General features: G+C 40.1%; 2 protein-coding genes across 3 annotated transcripts in view; one reads left to right on the top strand and one right to left on the bottom strand.

Annotated features, from left to right (window-relative positions):
- Positions 1–7763: 7763 nt before the first annotated feature.
- On the bottom strand, positions 7764–17170 carry Txndc9 (thioredoxin domain containing 9). The gene is made up of 5 exons (XM_026412573.2): positions 17009–17170; positions 14877–15095; positions 13231–13349; positions 11436–11690; positions 7764–7989 (listed from the first exon to the last, which is right to left on the bottom strand). Exons 2-5 carry the CDS (start codon positions 15063–15065, stop codon positions 7872–7874), a joined length of 681 nt encoding a protein of 226 aa, XP_026268358.1. The 5' UTR covers positions 15066–15095; positions 17009–17170; the 3' UTR covers positions 7764–7871.
- Positions 17171–18095: 925 nt separating this feature from the next.
- Positions 18096–18752, top strand: part of Eif5b (eukaryotic translation initiation factor 5B) — a 56612-nt gene continuing 55955 nt past the window's right edge. For both annotated transcript variants that reach the window (XM_026412583.2, XM_026412582.2), the window contains exon 1: positions 18096–18299. In XM_026412583.2, the coding sequence (XP_026268368.2) occupies positions 18265–18299 (35 nt within the window). In that variant the 5' untranslated portion in view covers positions 18096–18264. The remainder of the gene's footprint in view (positions 18300–18752) is intronic.

Raw genomic sequence — 18752 nt, 5'->3', positions numbered from 1 at the left:
TTTTTTTCTTTTAAGAGTTTTGTGTTTTAGCTCTTGTATTTAGGTAGTTGGCTCATTTTGAATTGCTTTTTGTGTAGTGTGTGAAGTAAGTGTCCAAGCTCATTCTTTTGCTTGTCCATATCCAGTTATCCCAGAGCCATTTGTTGAAGGCTATTATTTACCCAATTAAATGCTTTGTTTTGGGGGAGTTCTCTCTCCTCCCCCACAACCTGTATTAGTGGGAATTGAATATAGGTGTGCTGTAACACTGAGGCATGTCCCGGCCCTTTTTGTTTTTTATTTTCAGACAGGGTCTCACTAAGTTGCTCAGGCCAGCCTCAAACTTTTGATTCCCTGCCTCAACCTCCTGAATCACTGGGATTATAGGCTTGCACCTCCATGCTCAGCTGAATGATCTTGTTAAAAGAGAAAATGATGACAAATCTAGTTTTGCAGATCTAAATTGACTTTGTGATTCTATAAATAGGCAGCAGTCTGAACCCAAAATAGCTTGAAATGTTTAGCTCCACAGCACATTTTATTTATAACCAGAGTAAAGGAAGGGATGTACAGTAAATGGAAGTGAGGTGCAGAGATAACACAACTGGTTACAACTGAAATCCATCTCATTTGAACATGGTTTGAACGGTTAGCTGCTTGTTATTGATTGAGACTTAGCTACTTGTTACAAGAGAAGGTTACAGTCTGTTTGCACATCAAGTTAGGTTGCATTTTGCTATGTAAATTTAAAATATGTATGGAAGTAGCTTTAAACCAAACCAATTTAACACCCTTGACATCTTTGTCAACAGTCAATTGTCTGGGCTGGGGGTGTAGCTTAGTGGTACATCATGTGCTAAGTATGCATAAGGCCCTGGGTTAGATCCCCAGGACTGTGGAAGAAAATTAGTTGGTCATTCAAGTAGTTTATCTCTGGACTCCTTTAGTTTTAAGTCTTTTAGCATATTGAAAGCATTGATTTAAAGTTTTGTTTAGCAAGTCCAATGACTGGACTCCCTTACAGACAGTTTTTTTCTGTGAAATAGACTATTGCTTCTTTTCACGTTTTATGATTTTTTTTTGTTGAAACTTGGATATTTTTTATATTAGAAGGTACCCATACTGAAAACCAGGTTATTCACACTCCTCACTTTAAAAAAAAAGATTTTTTTTGTAGTTGGTAGATGGACAAAATGCCTTTATTTTATTTATTTTTATGTTTGATCTTAGGATCGAACTCGGTGCCTCACACATGCTAGGCAAGCACTCTGCCACTGAGTCCCAGCCCCACCCTCTTCTCAAGTTTCATTGCTTGGTGTGTAGGCCATCAACGTTTAGTGATGTTTCTGATCTGTTTTTGTAAAGTCTGTATTCTCTGTCATATGAAATGTCATGCTCCTTATGTCTCTAGCTTGAAATCAGCTAGCCTTAAGGGAGGGAGGGAGAATGCACAGAGGTAGGGAAAGATAAATGCCTTTGTCAGTCTTTGCAGATTGGTTCTGTGCTAGGGCACTTGTTCTGTGCTTGGCCTGGCTGTTAACATCTAAGATCCAATTACAGCATCTGCCTTGAGAGAGTTTTGCAAAACAAGAAAAGCTCCTTGCCTCAGCCTTCAGGTAGCCACCAGACATATTAGATCCGATGATTTCTTGTGAATAAGGTCTGCGCTGCTCTTTCCAACACCAAAGACTGCAGTTCCCCGCTGGAAAACAGACTGACAGTCTTTAAGAACACTACTGAGCTGGGGAAGATGTGAGGCTGGAGCAAGGTAAAATGGCATGAAGCGTCCCACTGTTTTAACATGGCCTTTCTGAGTCAGTGAGTCAGTCTTTGCTTTGTTGCTGTAAACTTTTGACTGTTTTCCAGGGTTGCAACAACTTTTGGTTCTGGGAGGTTTTGCTTGATTTTTCAATGTTTCAGAGGGCTGAGGGATAGGCCATTTGAGCTCCCTATCTTCTTTCTCTCTTTGTTGACAGGGATGAGACTGACTTTTACAGGTAAATGTATTAATACTTTCAAAAACCTTTGACTGGAATTTTTCCAGTTATTTCCTAATTGTCTGAAGCTTGTTGTTTAGTAAGTTACTTATTAAAATATTCCTAATCTTTCATGTTCTTAAATTTAGTCTTTTTTTTTCCCCAATTTTGGGGATTGAACCCAGGGAATCATGCATGCTGTGCTCTACCACTGAGCTACACCCCTAGTCTTAGGTATGTCTGTTGCTGAAAGCTCTGTGCTTGTCCCCAATGCCTGACTAACATATAGGACAATATTGTGAGAAAAAGGAAAAGGAAGTTTTATTGCTTTGCTAGCAAAGGAGAATACATGGTGGACTCCTGTCCCTGAGGCTGTGGTCCTCACTGCCATGGTAACTGTGGTCTTTAAAGAGGATACAAAGGCTACACTCCAGCCGTGCCCTGTCAAGAGTCAAAATTCTTTTGTAGTCTTGAGAGAGCCATTTCTCAAACCCTCTGGTGCCAGTCCCAAGGTCTGGATTCCTTCCTTCCTCTGTTTCATGAGCTGTTTTTTGGCATTAAGCGTGGTATACAAAATTTCAGTTTTTTATTTTCTTCCCTTTATTTCTTCTCCTTTAAGAGTCAGTAGTTTTATGAAAATATCTCTCAATGTTGATCTTTCCGGTGGATTGATTTTTACCAAGAAGAACTTGCAGTGCATTTCAAGCTTTTTCATTTTGGTAAAGTTTTATTGAATTATCATTTTTGGTATGTTTTTCTGTTAGGTTACTCTGTATTTTTCCTTTGGGAATTCATATGTGTGCTGGATTTTCTTTGCCTGGATTCTGTATTCAACACTTTTTTTTTTTTTAAGTCTTTTATTTCTTTCTGTTTCGTCAGTTCTCTCCTGTGTTGCTTCTGGCATTATTATTATTACTATTACTATTACTATTTGAGACAGAGTCTTGCTAAGTTTCTGGGCTTGGGTAGCACTATATGGATAGATCTCTGGCTTTGAACTTGTAATCCTCCTGCCTCAGCTTCCCAAGTCTCTGGGATTACAAAGTGTGCCACCATGCCAAGCATCATTCATTATTTTCTTTTTTAGTCAGCATTTCTGCTACTGTGACCAAAAGACCTGACAAGAACAATACAGAGGAGGAAAAGTTTATTTGGGGCTCATAGTTTCAGAGATCTCCATCCATTGAAGGATGATTCCATTGCTCTGGGTCTAAGATGAGGTAGAACATGGTGGAAGGGTTTAGTGGAGAAATGCAGCTCAGGACATGGCAATCAGGAAGCAGAGAGAGATTCCGCTCCCAAGGGACATGGCCCTGGTGACCTCTCTCCTCCAGCCACTCCACGTGCTCTGTACTGAGCCACACCCTCAACCCATCAATCTGTACTTCAGCGTGTTAACAGCAAAATACAGAATTGTCACAAATTTATGGACTCTGTAGTGAGGTGCATAAGTGTTTGTAATCATTATAGTTTCTTGTGGGACCAACTCTTTTATCATTGTAAAACGACTCTCTGTATCTCTAACAAGCTTTTATCACATCTATTTTGTCTGATATTAGTTTAGCCACCCCAACTCTCTACTGATTGCTGTTTGCCTGGTATTTTTCGTTTGTACTTAAAAAAAAAAAAACTTTTTTTGTCATAGATGTGAAGCCAGATTTAAAGTTAGGTAGCCAGTGTAGTTAGGTAAATCGGGTCTAATATTGAGTGAAATCTAAAATGGAGGCCATGCTGGGAATGACTCAGGGAAAACACAGAGGACAACTCATGGAATGTTAATGAAGTCCTGAAGAGGCCCTAGGCCAAAGTCCACCTCAAAGAAGTGATAATGCAGTCCTTCCTGCCCAGACTACTTCTTTGGCCCACCTGTGTCCCACCCCTCGGGCCTTCCAACCTACATTCCATCACCAAAACTATAAAAAGGGGAGACAACCGCACTTCCACGGATTCCACCTCTTGGGTCCCCTTCTTCCTCCAGGAGAAGTCTTTTCTGCTGTCCTTTAATAAACTTCTAATTTCTACTCTGACCTGGCCTCGGCGTGCTTCTTTGGTGTTATTCTTCAACATCGGGGAAGCAAGGACTCGTCACCGGTCAACAGCAGTATCAGATGGACACAATATCTTTATTTATTTATTCTCATTTGGTGCTGAGGATCGAACCCAGTGCCTCACATATACTAGGCAAGTGCTCTACCACTGAGCCATACCCTCAGCCCATCATTTATACTTTTATCTTTGAATCTACAGTAGTTTCCTGTGAATAGTTGGATCTTGTTTTTTAAAACTAGTCTGGCAATTTATGCCTCATGATTATTTAATCCATTCACATTTAATGGTACTATTGTTGTTATATGTTTCATATACATTTTATATATGTTACTGTTGTTATATGTTACATATCTTTTTACTGTCCACATGTCTCAAATTATCTCTTTTCTAGTTTCTTTTGTATTAAGGAAACATTTCCTTGTGCAATATTTTAGTGATTTTTTTTTCAGTGTATATTTTTAAATTATTTCCTTAATGCTCACTTAGTCCTTCACTTGTATATCTTGTTAGAATCTACTTCAGCTTTGTAGTAATTTAATTCCAGTGAAACATGGAAATGTTACTCCTACACAACCAACCCTGTTCCTCATTTGGCCTTGGTTTCTGATAGTTTTGATACTTGGTTGAGAGGCTTGGGTTTTTCTTTCAGAACTTGGCATGCCATCCCTCTGCCTTCAGGCCTCCACTGTTTCTGGAAAGCTAAAGGGATTTTTTAGTGGTGTTTTCTTGTATACTGAGAGAGTAGTTTTCCTTCCAGTTCTGAAGATTTTCTTTGTTTTTTTACTATGATATATTCTAGGTATGGGTCTGTGTTAACTTTATGCAATTTGCTGATCTTCTTACATTATTTTTTTAACATCAAATTTTGGATTTTCAGTCATTATTCTTCTAATTTTTTTCTTTGAGCCCAGGACCGTGGGCACACTAGGCAAGCACTCAACTGCTGAGCTGCACCCTCAGCCCTGGTGATATTTTTCTTCCTGACCCTGCTATTATGTATGGTTGATGTTCCATATTTCTCTTTGGATGTTGATTTTTCATCTTTCTTGTTGTTTGGATAGCACTATATGGATAGATCTCTACATATGTTGATTCTTTCTGCTATAAATCTACTGAGCTCCTCTCATGAATTCTTCATTGCATTCGTCTTGTTGAAGTACAGAATTTCCATTTGGTCCTTTTAAAGTAATTCCCTTCTTTATTGATATTTTCTATTCGGTAGAACATTTTCACTACACCATCTTTTACCTCCAGCATAGTTTCCCTTCAGTTACTTTGAATAAATGTATACAAACATTGCTCCCAATATCCAGGGCCTCTCAAAGTGCCCCGCCCTGCCTGCAGCCTGCTGCCCCTGTTTGCTCTAGTTCCATAGGCAGACCATTTCAGTTAACCTTCTGAAGTGGCAGCCTCTGATTTCCTCCCCAGAGCGCAGCCTGGGCACTTGGAGCTATTCTCTTTTCCTTGCCTCCCTAAGGACACCTTTTTTTTCCTTGTCTCACTGGTAAAGTTCGACTTGGTCTGCCTCCATGGCCATGGAATCCTATTGAAAGGGTAAAGTTTCTAAGCTGGAAAGCTTGAATGTAAAAGATTAGGTATTATTAAGTTCCTCTGTTACACCCAGATTCCTGAGATAGTTAAGACAACACCCTGCTGGCCATTTAGCCTAGGGCCCTGTGCAGTTCGTCACAGGGCCTGGACCAATCAGTTTGAATGTGTAACCCGCTTACGAATGACCAATCACCCCCGCCCAATCTGTTCCCACCAATGAATGTGCCAATCACGTCTCAGAGTTGTTGTTCAATTTCCCCGCACCTCATGATGATTTGTTCTGATGTATGCAAAGCCTCCCGCCCTCCCCAAAAAGTGTACTTAAGCTCTGTTTGAACCTCTGCTCGGGGCTCTGGGCTGCTCTCCCTTCTTGAGTGAGCACAGGGCCCCAGCGCGCTGGAATGGATCCCCAATAAATCCCCTTTTGCCAATTGCATGGAGTAAGTCTCTTGTGTGGTCTCTCCCTCCGACGCTCCGCTGGACCGGACCCCCCCCCCCTTACACTATTAGCGTTCACACTGCTAGCCAACCTGGTGTTGTTTTGACAGTGCTCTTGGGTGTAAAGTATTCTGAAAAAAAGAGAACGAAACTGATGTGGTGCTGGCGATAAACTCAGGGCTTCTCTACCAATGAGCCATACTTCCAGCCCCAGTTGCAGTCTGATCCAATGAGATTCAAACCCGGTCCGGTACCTATGGGGCTTGCTAACCCCAGGACTCTTTCTTGGCTGCGTCTCTCCTTCCTGGGTGCTTCTCCTTGGTCTTCCTTGTTGTTTGTTACCATCAGAGTTGCCTGTCCCCTTAACTGTTCCCTCACATTAATATCCCTCGTATCTGGCAGCACCCTTCCACTTGACCTTCTGTCATTGTCCTAAATAAGGTTGGTCAGTTAGTCCCTTCAAGGAGTTCTATGGAACTTTTTTTGTCATGGACCTGTTTGATGGCATCACTTCCACTGGGCAGAACCTAAGCGTCATTACTTCAGAGACAGGGACCGACCCTCCCTGCCCCCATGTCTGTAGGTGGAGCAGTGGCCTCTGGTTTTCTCTTGCCTTTCGTCCCATGGAACCTTCACTTTATGAATAGACAATGGACGCCCAGAATTCTGTGCGTTGTTCCTGGGTGAGTGCTTCTGTCACAGTGGGGACTGGGTGGAAAGCAGCCATTCTTATTGGGAAAAAACCCCTATAACTGAGAGCATGGGAAATTAAAATCTTGAAGCTCAAGACTGGGAACTGGAGGGAGGAGGAGTGGGGTTTAAACAATAGATTTTCTTGAATAAATGTTTTTGTTTGCTGCATGTTCTTGTGTCAATTTCCAGATTTGGTTTTAAAATTTTGCCAGTTATGGTTGTTTTATTGTGAAGTGACAGAGGAGTCCTCATGCTGCCATTCCAAATGTTTCCTGATTGTTCTTTAATGTTTTAAAACCTAAGCCATGGGGATCCTTTACATAAATATGTTAACAGCCTGAGAGCTTTTTGTGGTATCCAGTTGACTGAATATCAACATGCATCAAAAATAAATAATCAGTTCTTTAATAGCTGTTCAAATATATCCCATAAGTGAGAGTTTACAATTTATTTACAACGGCACCAGTAAATGTTATTTGACCTACTGTACAAACAATGCTGATCAACAATTAGTACTGAGCTGGGCATACTGAGGTGTGTCTGTCCCAGCTATTTGGGAGGCTGAGGCAGGAGGATAGCAAGTTCCTGGCCATCTTTGGCAACTTAGAGAAATCCTGTCTCAAAACAAAATGAAAAATAAAAAGGGCTGGGGATGAAGCTTAGTGGTAATGTGTCCCTGAGGGGGGTGGGGGGTATTAGTCCTGGAATAGTTTGTTGAATTTTTATTTCCATCTTAGTAGATTAAAAACTACAACTGTAAATGGTTCAAAGATGTTAAGAATCATAGTGTAGGGGCTGGGGATGTAGCTCAAGCGGCAGCGCGCTCACCTGGCATGCCCGGGTTCGATCCTCAGCACCACATACAAAAACAAAGATGTTGTGTCTGCCAAAAAAACCCTAAAAATTAAAAAAAAAAAAATTCTCTCTCCCTTAAAAAAAAAAAAAAAAAGAATCATAGTGTAATAAAATCAAAGATAAAGTCAATCTCAAAAATATAGAATCCTGACTTTCCCAGGTAACTTAAGAACTCCAAAGTTTTCCTCATCTTAAACAAGAATTGTACAAAACTACAGAATATGAGTGTTAGAAGACCAATTTATTAAAATCAATAGGATTTAGAAAACAAACAGAAATGTGAAGAAAGCAGAAATAAATAGATGATTTACAAAGAATTATAATTGAACTCTAATCATCATCAGAGTCTGAATCATATTTCTTTCCTCGGATAGTTTTCTTTTCCACTTTTGTGAAGTTTGTTCCACATTTCTTTTGGCTCTGAAATGGTGGTTCCATTAAATTTCCACTAAAAACAAAAGAAAATTGAAAAGCAGTTTATCTTTATGATGCAATACATTTGGTATACTTAATTACAAAAAAGAAAAAAAAACTTTCTTCTTCACTGTAACATCAAACATTTGTAATAATTGTAATAGTGGAATATTTCTTGTTAAACGCCAGTGTCCAAAGAAAAGTAGAATATGTGTGTATGTGTGTGTATTTATATTTAGTAAGCACAGGATTTATTGAAGAACAGGAATAGGACTCATTGAAGTGCAAGAGGAGACCCAATAGCAGGTTTTCTCCCAAGAAGTAGAATATTTATATTAATGAATAATAGTTTTATACCTTATTTTGTACTGCCAAATGTTTTAGATTTTTTTTTTTTTTTTACCATTAATTATTAACATTTTACAGGCCGTGCTGATATAACTTCTGACTGAAAAGTTCAGAAAGAAGGCAAGTGTTTTGGTTCTGTTGGTTCTGGAGATGCTTAACCTGGGTGAGACATTTTACTAGCAGAATGACAGCTGCCATGATTGGTCTGGTCCTGTCGAACATTTCTACATTTTTAGATGTACAAGTTAGCAAAACCCATAGAAGTCATTATCATTAATCTGGAATTGGTATAGAACTTTTTTCTTTCTTTTTAAACTCCCTTTAATGATGCTTGAGAAATAGACAAAATGAGATAATTTCTTCTTTCAAGTGTCTAGCACCCAGATCTTGGTTTTGAAAATCATTTGACATTGAAAAGAAGAATGGTTCCTTGCAGAAATGGCTACTTCCAGGGAGAGTACAATGATAGCTTCCCTATCATTGGAGCAGGAAAGTAGGGCTCAAAGAATTATGGACATGTTAAAAGGACAGAGGTCAGTATGACGTGGGCTCTCATTGGCCAAATTTGAGGCAATTTGAGCTTCCAAGTAAGTGTTAACAGAAAGAGACTATAATTCAGTGAATAAAAATTATTCCTTCTTCATACTAACATTTCTAAATAATCAATATAGAAGACAGAACGGTTCCTCATTAAATTACCCTTTGGTAAGATAAAAAAGTGGTCAACCTTTTCTCTGTCACCACCAGAAATGAGACAAACCATCACATGCCTGCTAATATCATGCACCAAGGAGGAGGGACACAATATCACTTTTGTAATATGGCTAACAGTAACATATGATCTGAATCTAACCTTAAGAAAACATAGCATAACCCCAATCTAGCGGGTGTTTTACAAAATTACTAATCTGTACACTTCAAAAGTGTCAATGCCTCAAAGAATGAAAAAAAGTATCCAACTGTTACAGGTTAACGGAAACTAGGCCCATAATGACTAAATGAGAATTTTTGCGGTATGAAGAACATTAATGGGATGATGGTAAAATTTGAATAAGGTTTATAAATTACTAATTGTTTTAATAATTGTACTATGGCTACTCTTAGAATATACATATGGAAGTATACAGAAGTAAAGAGATATGGCATTTACAAGTTCCACACAAATGGTTCTGAAAAACATTTATATGTATGTGCAAAGAGTATATTAAAAAAATAAGAAAGTTTAAAATTGGGGGTTATAGGTAAAGGACACATGAGATTTCCTTATCCTATTTTGCAACGTATTTATTTGAACTTTTTCAAAATATAAAGTTTTGCTAATTTCTATAATACAGGAATGATGTCAGTATGTCTAGGAGAGATTCAGAGAAAAGAAAGATGAGGAAATGTGAGAGAGAAAAGATGAGAGACTTTTCCACGTGTTTTGAAAGGCACTATGACTCTGGAATGCTAACTACACAATTTTACCTGTTATTTTTTGAGAGAGAGAGAGAGAGAGAGAGAGAGAATTTTTTGATATTTATTTTTTAGTTTTCGGCGGACCCAACATCTTTGTTTGTATGTGGTGCTGAGGATTGAACCTGGCACCCATGCCAGTTGAGTGCGCTACTGTTTGAGCCACATCCCCAGCCCACCTGTTATTTTTTCAAATCAAGAACAGGAACAGGGGCTGGGGTTGTGGTTCAGTGTTAGAGCATTTGCCTAGTATGTACGAGGCCCTGGGTTCAATCCTTAGCACCACAAAATAAATCAATAAAGAAAGAAAGAAAGAAAGAAAGAAAGGTATTGTGTCCAACTAAATTTTTATATATATATATATATATATATATAAGAAAAAAAGAATAGGAACAAACCCAAGATGGTAGGCTCTGATTTGTGGAACTAGATAAATTATTTATCTAGAGGTGGACAAAGAGATGAATATCTAAGAAAGTCAAGTTGACCTTTACATTGTTTACTGAGACAACTGTCCATAGTAAGGAATGTAAGTACAGAAAACATTTTTACTTTTCAGATTCTGCAACTGGAGTATCTACATTAAAAATCTAATGTTTTAAAATATAACCTTCATATAGCACTTGCCTAATAAGTCCCTGGGTTTGTTCCTTAGCACTGAAAAATAAAAACAAACATACTCCCCCAGTATAATCTTCCTTATAGCAGCATTTTTTTTTTTTGAGAGAGAGAGAATTTTTTTTTTTTTTAATATTTATTTTTTAGTTTTTGGCGGACACAACATCTTGGTTTGTATGTGGTGCCAAGGATCGAACCCAGGCTGCACTCATGCCAGGCGAGCGTGCTACCGCTTGAGCCACATCCCCAGCCCTTATAGCAGCATTTTAAATTTCATCAAAGGGAATAACTTATGTCAGTATAAAATTGGGGAAATGGGGCTAGCTCAGTCATAGAGTGCTTGCTTGGCATGCACAAGGCTCTGGTTTCCAGGGCTGCCAAAAAAAAAAAAAAAAAAAAAAAAAAAAGAAAGAAAGAAAGAAAAGAAAAAGGAAGAAAAAATTGGGAAGAGTCTACTTGGAAGTGTCATTTTGTGTTTCCAGATTAATACAGAACTAGTTTCAATATTCAGTTGAAAACTTTTTTAGTCAGGTGTACTTCAAGACTCAAGTTTAATCTCTAAATCTCATTTTGCTTTAAGATCATGCTAATGTATGCTTCAAAGATGCTCTCATGCCAGGAATAGTGGCACATGCCTATAATCCTAGATACTTGGAGGCTGAGGCAGGAGGATCACAAGCCTTAGCAACTTAGCAAGACACTGTCTCAAAATAAAAAGTAAAAAAGGCTGGGGATGGAGCTCAGTGGTAGAGCACCTCTGGGTTCAATCAGGAGTCTTCAAGGAAGCCTGGGCAACTTAGTTTTCAAAATAAAACACAAAGACCTAATTTCATAAAATAAATATTAAGACACAAAAATCCTCTCTAAATATAACAACTAGATAGAAATTAAAATGGGCTGGGGCTGTAGCTCAGTGGCATAGCACTTGTCTAGCACGTGTGAGGCACTGGGTTCGATCCTCTGCACCACAAAAACAAAATAAAGGCATTCTGTCCATCTACAACTACAAAGAAATAAAAAGAAAAATTAAAATAAACCTATTCTTTTGCTAAAGGTTACCTGTAATTTAGAATATCAGAACAACCGAGTCTCCACTCTAATGTTTCTGTGGTGAAGTCATCTGTATTTCCTAGGTCAGTAAATCCAACAACATAATCTTGTGTTTTCCCGTCTTTCAAGAGCGCGAGTGTGGGGATGACTTTGATACGCAGTCTCTCACAAAGGAAAGGTGCTTTTTCCACATTCAGCTTTAAAAACTTGGTCTCGAGATGTTTCTTGGAGAGTATCACCAAATGTCTGTCTAGTATTTTGCACCTGTGAGTAATAAGTAATAATTATTACCTGTAAGTAATAAGTAATAACATACCAAGTCAAAAGTTAAAGCTATTGATTTTCTTTTTAAAAAACAAGTATCAGTGTGCATCTGATTTTAAAGTTTTTCTGTTTGAGCATCAAAATGTGGCAGCCAACCAAAGCTTGTGTCGGATGACCACATTTCCAAGTCCTGAGTTAACTGCCTCATGAGATGTATAAAGACACCCTAGCATCCTAGAAAGTCAGATTGGCCCTAATGATAATTATTTAAAAAACCAAAATATTAAATACATGCTTTAAGTCATAAAGGGCTTTTTGAATAAAAAGAGTCATATTCATGGTAAGAGCCAAAAATTAAGATGTTGTTTCACTTATGGATGTTTCTGGCATCTTATACAGGATAGTTTGAAGAAGGACAAAGCTGAACTTGAGAGAGCTCAGAAGAGACCTATAAGACTTATAAGTACACATCGTGTCATATCTGAAGTCCAGAAAGACTGAAGAGTGTCACCAAAACTCTTCTGACTGTATCACTGAGAAGCACATGAGGTTAAGGGTTACAAATAATATATCAATCAATATGGCCATTTTAGTTCTGAAGAATAGAGAAATGAAGGAGCAACTTTAATATGCTGACTATAATATATATATATATATATACACACACATATATATAATATTAATATATATAAAAAACATACTCAAATACCATGAAACACCACCAATTAGAAAGCCGTGCCCGCCCACCCCAATACTGAGAATACACACACACACACACACACACACACACACACACACACACACACACATCCACATAAAAACACACACATGTATTAAAAAAGGAAAAAACAGAAATGAATAATTCTGTTCTGGTGAAGAATATTTTTATTTTCTAATTGTAGGTGGACACAATATTTTTATTTACTTTTTTCTATGTGGTGCTGAGGATCAAACCCAGTGCTTCTCACATGCTAGGTGAGTGCTCTACCATCGAGCCACAACCCCAACCCTCTGCTAAGAATCTTAAGAGTACATTTCTTTCTTTTTTTCTGCTGCACTGGAGATTGAACCCAGGGCTTTATGCACACTAGGCAAGTGCTCTAGCACTGAACTAAACTCCCAGCTCTTTTAAAAAACCTTTATTTTGAGACACTGAATTACCCAGGCTGACTTCATACTTGTGATCCTCCTGCTTCATCCTCTAAGTAGATAGTATTACAGGTATGCTCCACAACACCTGGCTTAAGTGTACATTTCCAAGATGTTTTTAGAGTCATGAAAACATAATTGAGGAATTAGGAGCCATTTATAAGGGAATATTATTGCCTTTTGATAATATTCATTTGTTTGCATGTCTTTAACTTAATCACTAAAATCACAACTTTAATATGCTGACTAGAATATTAAAAAATGTACTCAAATATGTTTTGATACAAGTTGTTCCTTTTAGTTTTCTTAAGTTTTCTATCAAGGCAGTATATCTCCATCCAAACACCTCATCATATTTTAAAGACTTAGTCAAGGAAGGAAACAAAGTTACCTCAATGTGGAGTCTCTGTAGAAATGGCAAACCACTTTTTTACTCTCCTTGACTTCTTGAAAAAAATCTCGCTCACTAGGGATTTCTCGGTATTCCCCATGTCCTTTAGAAAGCCACTCCTAATTTGGAGAGAAGAAAAGATTATACATGTGAAATTCCCCTTTCAGTACCATTTGATATTTTGTCACTATATTATTTTGTAATGAAGTCAATTTTATCTTCTTGGGAAATGAATTACTTTTAGCAGGTTAGCTTTCCTGTGTTTCTAGTATCAATGCAAAACTAGTCTGTGGACAGTGACTGTCTCCATAGCATGGCTCAGATTAATGACTATTAGCTCTCTTGATAATTTAAAACACTTCTTTTCTCAGAATTTTCAAAATACAAATTTAAGACTCAAGGGACTTAAAATATAAATGTACATTTAATTTTTTTTTACATTCTTAAGCTAATGAAGCATTTGATTCAAGTTATACAAAGCTTTTTATCCTCTTTGGCAGTCCGGGGCCTCATGCATGTAGGCAAGTGCTCTACCACTGAGCTACCCATCTAACCGGGCAAAGCTTTTAAAAATGAAGTTCCATGCAGAGAAAAACCCAACCAAACAACAACAACAAAAAAAAAAAACCCAGTCAGTCTTGGGGTCAGGGAGGTTACTGCAGTTTGGAAGCTTGGGAACCCTGTGTGCTTCTGATGACTACCTCACAAGAGACAGGTTCTATCCTGGCCACTGAGGGACAATGAGAAGAAAAAAGAGTAGTCTTACTCTCGCAGTCTAGAACCAACAAAGATCTCACATCTAATCCAACTTCTCAAACCAATATCAAAACCCATTATCAACCAAGCCTGACAGATTTTGTAGCTTTTGAATCATTCCTGCAGCAGGAAGCATATCACCTCTACTGGAAGCTCATTCCCCCCTTTTAGTAATCTGGTTTTAATAAAAAGGAACACTGGTTGCAGGCAGAAGGCACAGGTTTCAATACCTGTTCCACCACGTATTGGGCTACAATTCTAATGACTTTCCTGACTCAATCCCCTCATTTGTAAAGTGGACACAATAGAGCAACCACTTCATTTTTGGGCTGCTGTGAAAATGAAAGAAAGACATCTATGTAACCATGCCTAACAGCGCCTGACACATGCATAACAAGCACCCGGGCCTGGAGTAGTTTACAAAAGTCTTCTCATACTGAATGCAACAGCAACTTTAAAGTGTGGATCCCAGCTTAGGCTAAGATTAGAGAGAAAAGTTTACATTTCTTCCAAATGTCAGCACCTCAAGTATTACATGTGGCCTGTTTTCCCTGATATTCTTTTCCCTGGGTTAAAATTATCATATGTATATACATATATACCCTTACACACACACATTTGTGTGCATATAAACATATACATATACAATATACACATAGAGATAGGTTTTTTTTGGTGGTGCTAGGGGTTGATCCCAGGGTCTTGCTCAAGGGGTAGGCAAGCACCCTATCACTGAGCCACACTCCCAGCTTCCTACCAAAATTTTTAAGTGATGGATGTTAAATTAAGAAAATTCTAAAAATGAGGACTGAAATGTCTAGCCCATGTATATATAAGTTGTTAGGAGCATACTGTTATAGCAATTTCAGAAAGCAGGTCAGAGAGGTTACTTGTTTCTGCTGTTGAGCTTTCCTTAGTGCCTCAAGTCTCTTTTCTTTGAGGTGTTCCAATTCGTCCTCGTCCATCTGATCCAGTTTCTGAATTTCAGAATCCAGATGTTCTTCTACTAGCTTGGCCGACTGAAGCAACTGGTTCTCCAAGACTTTTGAATACATGTCGACAGACGCGTCAGCTTCCATTTTTCTAAATTGTATAGTTCAGTCCTGATACTGGGAAGAAGGTTGACAAACTTTAGAAATAAAGCAAACATTTAGCAAAGTCTTCTTTCATTTGCAAAAATTCTAGTAAGGTGTACTCTACAGAGTATTCTGCCAACACCCAAGCACTTGATTTCATGTGTTAAAATTTAATTTTCAATAGATTACAGTCACATCAAAACTTCAGAAAAATTAACTTATGTTTTTGTCATGGCCAACTAAGGAGGAACTAGAGTTGGTGATAATGTATTTCTATACAAATTAAACCAAGGAAACAATTTTAACTTGAAATTCAATTGAAGACTGAAATGCAAGTACTCAGAGGAAATGTCAGGTGCTTCTATTTAGTTTGTTTTATTACATTAAAACAAAGATAAATCGTTAGAACCATCACCAGACCACAGAGAAATGAGTTGTACAGTTATACCTAGGGTTGTATACTGACAATCGTGTTTTTTACCAAGGGAAAGGGAAGAAAAGCAAGAAACAACTGTGAACAATGGTTTTAGGTGTTCACACATGTGCCAAAATTTGCTTCAAAACTGGCTGTGCAAGAGACAGCTTTTTCATGGTCACCATCCTGTGAGTTTCAAATCCTTTAACTTACAAGAAGTCTCATTATAATTTCTATAAAGAATGTTGCCTGTTGTTCCATAAGCATTGATATCCATTCCTTTTCTGTTACCTGACAAAATCTATGAGATTGCAAAAACTGATACTGTTTTCAGCTTGTTGAAATTCAGTATTCTTAATTTGAATGTAAAACAATGTAACACTTTAAATATTTTCTTAGATGTTTTCTCCCTAATCATTCTTTATGAAAAGTAAGTTTTAAAACAGAACTCAGATTAAAAAAGATCTCAATTGTATATTTAAAGAGTATTTTCTACCACTATCAAAGGGCAATTTAATGTGTATCCCTCGGTTATTATCCCAGAAATATAATTTGCCTATCAAAGCAAGAAGCTGTTGTATCTCAATAAACTATAACACATTTACAAATAATATTGGAGCACTTTAAAAATCTGAACAAAATGTAAACTCATTCAGTCAGCTTCTGACACTGGACCTGGCCCTCTGTGAAGAAAGGTTGAGTTTAGGGAAATATTATTCTTCCAAACATCACTTCTAGTTCCTTTTTCTTCACAGGAAAAGCAGATGAAATGCTGATTTTATCTTTGTATCCCCAGATCTAGCAATGTTTAGAACCCAGCAGGTACTTAATAAATGTGTTTAATGTTAAAAGAACATAGCCTCGTTTCTGTCAATTGATCAAGTAGCAAAGGTTTGAGTTTTAAAAACCAAACTTTAAGCACCTCATCAATGCTATACAATTAAAAAGGAACGTACTTCAAACATAGTAAATAAGATTTCCAACTCCCCTCGCCTCAAATGTCAGTATCAATGTGACCACAGCTGACGCTTATCCTAGAATTTTATAGGATGAGCTCAAAATTTAATTCTGGGCTAACTGGGAACAGAAATGATTAAGCAGAGCAGTGTTGGGCTCAAATGGCGGTGGGCACTGCATTCAGAACGGGTAAAGGACATGGTGCGGTGGTCCCCATAACTTTTCATACCTCAAGGATGGGGAAAGGACACCGAGTGTCCTCAAACTTCCTAGCCATTTCCTTGGTTCCTCTAGAGACACCCACCAATACACCTAAGGGCCTCGTCCTTAACCCTCCCCAGGCATCTTTCCAATAGCATCCTCGCCACTCCCCGAAACCCGGCGGACAGACGCGGCCAACTCTGCAGCACTCACCAGAACGCTCTTGGGGCGCATGCGCCAGGGCCTCGGCCACTGCACAGACACCGGCGTCCGGGCCGCGCCCCTGCCCCGACCCAGCCGGATATCGAGTGGCTATGTACCCCTCAGCACTGGGATATGGTGGCCGGATTTATCACACCGTCCGTTTCCTCACCTGAGAGCTCGGTGATATCTAACAAGCGACAAACCAGCAGATCCAGGACAGCACCCCACTTTGGTTTCAGCCTTGCAGCCGCCGGGGACTAGGAATCGGCCTTCACTTCCGCCTTCTCATTGGGTCCGGTCCTCTCGCGATACAATCTGAAACGCCTGAAGAGGAGGTGGACCGCCGAGCGAGGAGGGTTTCCGGGCATGCGCTTTTCCTCTGTCCCTCGGAACCTGTGTTTCCGATCCTTTTTTTCCTTCCGGGTGAATTGCTGGGAGGGAGAGGGAGCAAAGTATACTGGAAGTTGTAGTTTCTTAATGCACACGCTGGAGTTGTCTGTCTTTCTACTCATGTTACATCAGAAATGAGATCATGTTCAGAACTGACACTCGAACTTCGTTTCTCTTATGTTTATTGAACACGTTTACATTTTTATCTTTTGAAGTATACCGTACTACATGATGAATTTTTAATTAACCCCTATAATACCATCGCCCAGATGGAGGTGTGGAACACCCGTGGGTTCCCTCCTGACTTTCGTGTAGTTGGACACACAAATTTTTAGGACTTGGCCTCACTTTGCATATAAAGATTAAGACTTATAGTAGGGAATTGGTGGATACGTCCTTGTTGTGTGTTTCCTTTTGTGACCGTACATAGTTCTTAATCCATTGGTGTTACTGAAAGGTCCCAATTTTGTCCTCCAGAACCCCAGACCTCATCATTAAACCAATGATGTGGTTCTTTACTGAACTTTACTGTGGTTCTTTACTGAACTTCGTGCAGCTAAGAATATAAAGATTACAAGGAAAGTAAGTTCTTGGCTTGCTTCTGAACCGAATGCCAATCCTGCTTTCCCTGGCCGAAAAGGAGTTGACGTGGGGAGTGAACAGCCTTATTGTCTCCCGCCGGGTTCTAGAACCTGGAAACCGTGAGGATGCCGGTGCGCGGCTGATTCTTGCGGCAGAGGGCGCTCGTGCTCCTGCCTGGCCGAAGGGTCCAGTGGCGACGCTCTACCCGAAGCGCAGCTCTCGATGAGCCGCGCCCTGCGTCCCCACGCCGAGGCAGCGGGGCGATGCGCTTGCGCACTGAGAGCTTACACCATATGTGCCCTGTCCCAGTGCGCGGGTCTGTGGAGAGCCGGGTGCGAGAAGCGGCAGCGCGGCGGGGGACGGAGCCAGGCCGAGACCGAAGTCGAACGGGAGACAGTGTGTCTGTGATTAGCCGAATAGAGGGGCAGGGGCCACGAGCGCCTCTGACAAGCGATGGGGAAGAAACAGAAAAACAAGAGCGAAGACAGGTAGGCAGTGGCTGGGTCCGTATGGCAGCGCCGCCGCCGCTCTGGGGCGCGCGGGTCCCGCCGGGCGCGGGCTCGGACCCGGTCTAGGCTCGCGACGAGCTCGCGGGACGCTGGGCCTGGGCCGAGTAGGCGGCGCGGGTTCAAGACCCCAGGGCCGGGCGGGCGCGAGGGCCTCGGCGGCAGGCAGGTCCTCCCTGCCGAGGCACGGTCCCACCGCTGCCGTTCACCGGGTCTGGAAAGAGAAGTTCCCGGCCTGAGGAGCCGGGCGGTCGTTTGCGGGTTTCTGGTCGCGCGCGGGGGGATCGGGCAGCTTTCCTGGGCCGGGGGCGGTCCGGCCTGCGTGGCCCAGACCGGGTTGAGGTGCCGGCGCTACTCTTGTCGAGGGTCGGGAAGTTTCTCTTTCTGCCTTTGTACCTGGGAAGACTTGGGGAGGAGGGAGTCCGAACCCCGTGT

Source organism: Urocitellus parryii, chromosome 12 (assembly GCF_045843805.1).
Source record: "Urocitellus parryii isolate mUroPar1 chromosome 12, mUroPar1.hap1, whole genome shotgun sequence".
NCBI lineage: Eukaryota > Metazoa > Chordata > Mammalia > Rodentia > Sciuridae > Urocitellus > Urocitellus parryii.
This window is presented reverse-complemented; position numbering and strand designations above follow the sequence as displayed.

Coding starts and splice junctions, on each gene's coding strand:
- Txndc9 (XM_026412573.2), bottom strand. CDS start 15,065: ATGGAAGCTGACGCGTCTGTCGACATGTATTCAAAAGTCTTGGAGAAC. Junction 11,691..13,230: donor TACAGAGACTCCACATTGAG/GTAACTTTGTTT, acceptor TATTACTCACAG/GTGCAAAATACTAGACAGAC. Junction 7,990..11,435: donor TCTGATATTCTAAATTACAG/GTAACCTTTAGC, acceptor TTTTGTTTTTAG/TGGAAATTTAATGGAACCAC.